This window comes from Chinchilla lanigera, unplaced genomic scaffold (assembly GCF_000276665.1).
Source record: "Chinchilla lanigera isolate Chin_1 unplaced genomic scaffold, ChiLan1.0 scaffold00026, whole genome shotgun sequence".
Taxonomy (NCBI): domain Eukaryota; kingdom Metazoa; phylum Chordata; class Mammalia; order Rodentia; family Chinchillidae; genus Chinchilla; species Chinchilla lanigera.
The window spans coordinates 15,893,282-15,899,281 of NW_004955427.1; the positions used below are offsets into that span (position 1 = coordinate 15,893,282).

The following is a 6,000-nucleotide window of genomic DNA, read 5'->3' on the forward strand; positions in this document are numbered from 1 at the left end:
CAATTCAAGCCTCATTTCAGAATGAATAAACTTAAATTAAAATTAATGGGAAAAAACACCTATCAGAAACACATCAAGGATGGAGCACTACTTGTTATACTTTTTTTATGTATCGTTTAAATTTCGAAGCAGGGAAGTGCACTCAATTTTTTGTCTGGGGAACAGGGGAAAAGGACATTTGAAAATTTCTATTTGGCCACAGCCAGTATGCATTACCTTTTAGTGTACTTTCAGTATTATTATTATTGCTGCAGAAAATCAAGCAATATGATGCTGGAAACCCAAGGGAAATGCGTTTGATTTATTGAGCCTTGTTTTTTGTTTAATCACAGCTTGAAAGGGTTTAGGATCAGATTCTGCTGTGACTTTCAGCACAGGCCCCAGGCAGCTTGATGAGCCATCAAGGGTGGGGACGAGAAGGGGACTCTTCACTGAGTATGTTAGCAGGGAAGCAGCAGATATGAAACATGTACTTCCGTTAGTTTGGTAATGCAGAGAGAAATTTCTCATTTTTATTGCGAGTGGGCAGAAAAGGTTCTCTGTGACTTTCTCTTTTCCAAACATGTTAAGGAAATTGGCTGTTTCAAAATTCCTCAGGCATTTGTATCAACTAGCTGTTCAGGGATATGTTAACACTTTGGGGGTGAAGTTTAGGTTTTGACATAGATGATGACAATGGATGATATTTAATTAAATGAAAGTCTTGCACTATAGTCGTGACCACAGTGAGGCATTCTTTTCTCAAATAGATATTTGAGTAGTAATTTCGCATTCGAAAGGATTAAGCATTCTACTGTTCGCTATTCTTTCCATAGGAAACTGCATTTCCCATGGGTTGCCCTCTGAGTTAGAAATTTTCCTCCCCTGGAAAAGTGATTAGATCCTTAGAATGTAATGAACAAGGAGTGTAAGTGAGGACTTCCTCTCTTCCCCACACTGGGGATTGAACCCAGGGTCTCATGCAGGCTAGCAAGTGCTCTGCCATTCAGCTACATGCCCAATGTGGGCCATTTTTCTACAGCAGCCTCTCACACAGCAGTCCCAATTCTCAATGAACAGCTTTTCAATTTGCACTAGTAGAAGCCCAAAATATTAGTAAGAAGGTAAACTATAGTCTCTAAAAGCTATCACATCTAAGAAAGCTAGCTACAGTCTACCTACAGCGTAAAATCTAACTAGGTCATTCTCCAATCAACAATCGAGTTTGTGGAAAATATAAAATTCAACAAAATGCAACCTGTGCTCCATTCCTGGACCAGACTGTTTTTCAGTGTCTAACAGCTATCCTTTGTGAACTGTGTCTGGTTTCACTATGCTCAATGTTACATATATCATAATGTATGACCAGATAAATATTTCAGTTTGTGGCTACAGAAGCTATCTTAAAAGGTTACCTAGAGTCATTGTGACACTTTGCAAAGCTCACCTTGGATAGGGCATGACCTCCTTGAAAATTTTATCCACTAGGACAAATGTGTATGTGTGTAATTTTTATATCAAGGTATCTGCAAGATGGGAACATTATAAAATGATGTCAATCTCTCTGCAACACCAGAAGATAAATGTCTTAAAATAATTGTGTTATCTCAGGAATACAAGAAGAGCTATTTTCCATGAACACTAGCTTGGTGTCATGTTGAAAAAAAGGCACTTTTTAAACAGTTTTATTTTTAGTGGTTGGGATAAAAAACAGGTCCCATTAGTGTTTTTAGGAATTTTTTTTATTTGACAGTTCTAAGATTTTATACTATTAATAATTTGGATTTTCCTTAAAATTTAAGAATAACTCTTTTATTACTCTGTCTTATTGATTCTAAAAGCCTTGCAATACTCATTTCAAATGTAATGAAAATAAGTTTGCATATATATGAATGCATAAATATGCAAAACATTGCATTATTGACACTCTGAATATCTATACCAATTTTGCTCTAATTTTTAGTTTGGATAAGTGTTAATGAAACATGATCCATCTTCAAACTTATAAAATAGGAGCTTTCTACCTTTCATTTTGAGCATATTTTCTTTCTAGTGTGTATGATAATCTTGTTTAATTGGATTTATTTTTTTCACAGTAGGCCCCGCATGGCCTAGTTTCCATTTTTTCTCAAATCCTTGAGTGGTATTTGCAAATCACTTTTCTGGAATTTAATTTCAATGGTAGGTTGGTTTCATTTCAGATTTTTTCCATATTATTTTAATTTTATTTGCCAATTTGCCTTCAAATAGCCTTAAGCTAGAAAGTTGTGGCTGCAACTTGCATCTAAATGTGATACAGGAGGCAAAATTTAATTTGGGTATGGAGAAGTTTTATAAAAAGGAAAGCAGGATGACTACATTTTTTTAATTTGTGTTTTCTAAAGTAGTTACATTTAACAGAGAAAACTCGGGAGTTGGTGAGTAGTTTAAGAAAACAGTATCCTTGTAATTTGGTTAAGTCTAATGCTTGGTAGCATACAACTTTATTTTTACAAGGAATATCAGTGACTTCAAATTCATATAGTAAAAACCTCCAACTCTGAAGGTGGTTAGTGAGAGGATTCATATTTTTGTGGGCTACAATGCTAGGGAACTGAAATGGTTGTGTTCCATATATGTAAATTCATTGTTACCTATAATTAATATTGATTGAAGAAAACAATTGCTCTCAAAGTTTAGCATTATGTTTCAGGCTATTGAATGACTTGAAGTTGGGGCAAGTGACTTACCTGTTATGCTTATCTAGTGATGAGGGCAGTGGATGAACTCTCATGAATGTCTAAGGAAAAATTATTTTCTATGTGAATGATGTGCATGTGTTTTCCTCTGTGTATTTTGCACATTGTAGATGTTGGAGAATGACCCATCAATAAAGTTACAGTGATAAAAATCATACTGACCTTGAATGGGGTGGGGGATTGTGGGTAAAACACGCTCTAAAGGGGAAAAAATAGCAAACATCATGGAAAGTTTAAATATATATCTTTTTCATGTTTAGTTACTCAAACAATTATAAAACAGATGAAATTTCCATGCCTATATGATATTTCCTATAAAGTGTTTATCTGTTCTTCTTGTTAATATTCAGAAATGAAAGGGAAGTATTAATAAAATTAAAAATACAATCCCTCCCCCTTTGTTTTTCAGGATTTAGCTGGATTAGGAAGAGAACATCAGATCATGGTAATCCTACAGGATCCTACTCTTTACTGGAAACAGTTACTATCAAGATTGCAGATTTTTTAGAGTGTTGAAATTCAGGGTGCTTATAGGTGTGAGCAAATAAATCCAGGTGAGGTGTCTTGGTCTGGTTTACCTTTACTTAGCTCAAGACATGTGGAACTATCCTAACTACTCACTTCTCCCTCAGCCCCACAGCCAATAGCAGCTTTAGCCAAGCATCTGGAAAATTTATTTTGGGAAATACTTATTCAACTTTCCTCTTAGGGTTTTACTTCCATATTAGTGGTGCCAATGCAAAAGTAATGCCCAGGTTAAATGTTTCTTGAAATGATATAATTTTATTTTTAGCCTATTACTTAACCCTATACTTGTTATAATACAATTTCATCTGAAATTTGATCAACTATTTAAGCTTGCTTGATGAATTATCCTACTGGGTAGTAAGAAGTACTTTTCTGTTGAACACTAGGTTTTAAGCTCATGAGTTTATCACATTCCCATACCTGAGCTACTACCTCAATAAAGTAAGTGCAATTCTCAGACTTCAGACTTTCAAGTCACACACACACACACACACACACACACACACACACACACACAATTAAAACCGTTTTAATTTGAAATCTTCCTCTGAGGCTTTTTCTGTAAAGTAGAATGGTGTACTAGGGGAACAATGCACGATTTACTACTCCTGAACATAATAATGTAACATAATTAGCACACACATTTCTACCTTCTTCCTAGAAGTTTTTTTAAATGACTAATATGAAATAAAAATGAACAAAAACACACCATAAAGAGATAAGCATATACACATATTTGGTCTTGATCTACCTACCATCTTGTATATTAGATTAGAAGGGGTAGAATTTACCTTGTCTTTAGGCTTCCGATATATCTGGACACAAAAAGCCCAGTCTTCTGGCAGAGTGAGCTCTCTAGTTGCAGCTTAAATGTGAAAGTTTCCAAAGTCCATTAAGATGGAGCACGTCAATAACAGCCGAGCGAACAATTGTGTCTTAGTTACACAAGTGTCAAGTAGAAAAATGGTTTAAACCTTCACTGGTTATTTGGTATTATGTTTCCAGCTTTGAAAATAAATAGCTAAACTGCTTTCAGCATTTATGTAGCAGTTGGAAATTACTGTCCCATATTGTACTCTTTCTACTGTATTTTATTTTTATTATTACTACTATATTATTATTTGGACTGTTTAAATAACTCCACTTAATACTTTCTCATCACACTGTTCACAGCTGGGTAGATGCACTCTGCCCTCATTCCCAGAAAAGCATTATACCGCTGAGCCATCTCACCCAGTCTCCTTTCCTTGTCTTTGCAACTCCTTCCCAGCTTGTTATTACCCTCCTAGCTCCCCCCGATATCATCATTTTAGGCTTATCAAGCCCCACTAGTTAGTGTCATTCTCTCAATTCCATCCTGTTTACTTATTTCCACTTAGATGATTCCCCAATCCAGATTTTTGTACTTATTCATCCACCATTTCTCTGCTGCTGTTTTATAGTTTATACCAGGACTTATGGGTTTTTTTAGGAGGAAAAAGCGAAGTAAATACTATTTAAAATGAAAAGGAACATTTCCAACTCTTGATTTTCAAAAGCAGGCAAAGGTGGGAAACCCTTGGTGTTATGCACTTCTTTTGTTATTGAACACATGCGGTTAACACAGCTCAGCAGACATTGAGAGGGGATGGGAACAAAACTCTATGGTTGACCCTGCATAAACTGTGGCTTCTAGAAATCCCTTTAGCTATTTATCTATCTACCTAGGTATGTATGCATGCATCTATCTATCTATCTATCTTTCTATCCTGTGGCTTTTACAAACACTTTAGCTATATATATGTGGGGCAGAGCATTATTAGCTGATTCTGCTGGACAGCATGAGAAACAACTAAATGGGCACTTACACTTCACAAGGAAATACTTGGAATTAAAGGCACCTAAATAACAAAAAATGGAGTCCAAGGTAGGGTGTTTGTAACAAGGGTATTTATGAACTCAGATTTGCTTTTCTTTTCTGATGGCTATCACAAAGGTTCAATGTTCTTTCTGAATGTCAACCTATTTGATGCCTATGCTTGAAGTATTTCTAAGTGCCCACTCATTTCCTTCCCGAGCCACAGAAAGCACCTACAGAAGTTTGTGTATAGTCTTCAAACTACATGAAGTTAGTGCTCAAATAGCAGTTCAGATGGTTTCATTATGAGGCCTCTATAAGAATCTGGCTAAGAGATCCGCCAAGTCTTAACCAGCACCAGAGAGGGGTGCGTGTTCAATACCAAGGCCCTAAAATAATAATGGAGAATGCTTTCTAAAGTAAAAGGGAGCCATAGTTATAAAGACTCATTATAGTGCTGTGTTACATAGGTAGTATTTAAAATTCAGTCAATTATAGGTTCCCAACTCAATGATCTCTTAAAATTACAAAGAAAGTGGAAAAGTACCTCCTACACTCTGGTATGGCATATGGATTTCTTTGCATTTTTATTCTTTTGTACTCAATACCCTCAAAATACCTCACCAATTTGCACACTTCTGAAAGCACAAGGGAACCGATCAGTGGGACTATCTTTTGACATGTGGGATATTCTCCCCACCCCAGACCGCTAGGCTGGATTATTAGTTGAGAATCTTAATAGTGTAATAATAATCTAGTGAACCCAGGCTGATGGGAGTTAATGGGAACAGAATTGCTAGATAAAAAAGTTGTGCTCTTGAGTGTGGAGAAATACAGCAGTATGAAGCCAGGTCTCATGCCATGAAAAGGTAACCTCCAAAATACAAGATACACCTTCTAACATTTTTGTAAAAAAAA

At 35.9% G+C, this 6,000-nt stretch overlaps 1 protein-coding gene across 2 annotated transcripts in view; it reads right to left on the minus strand.

Annotated features, from left to right (window-relative positions):
• Positions 1-6,000, minus strand: part of Lsamp (limbic system-associated membrane protein) — a 604,798-nt gene that overhangs the window by 22,104 nt on the left and 576,694 nt on the right. Inside the window, exon 7 of one of the 2 annotated variants that reach the window (XM_005386425.2) lies at positions 2,880-2,915. The exons of the other annotated variant lie outside the window; for it this stretch is intronic. Coding sequence (XP_005386482.1) covers positions 2,880-2,915 — 36 coding nt within the window. The remainder of the gene's footprint in view (positions 1-2,879; positions 2,916-6,000) is intronic. 2 annotated transcript variants of the gene reach the window in all.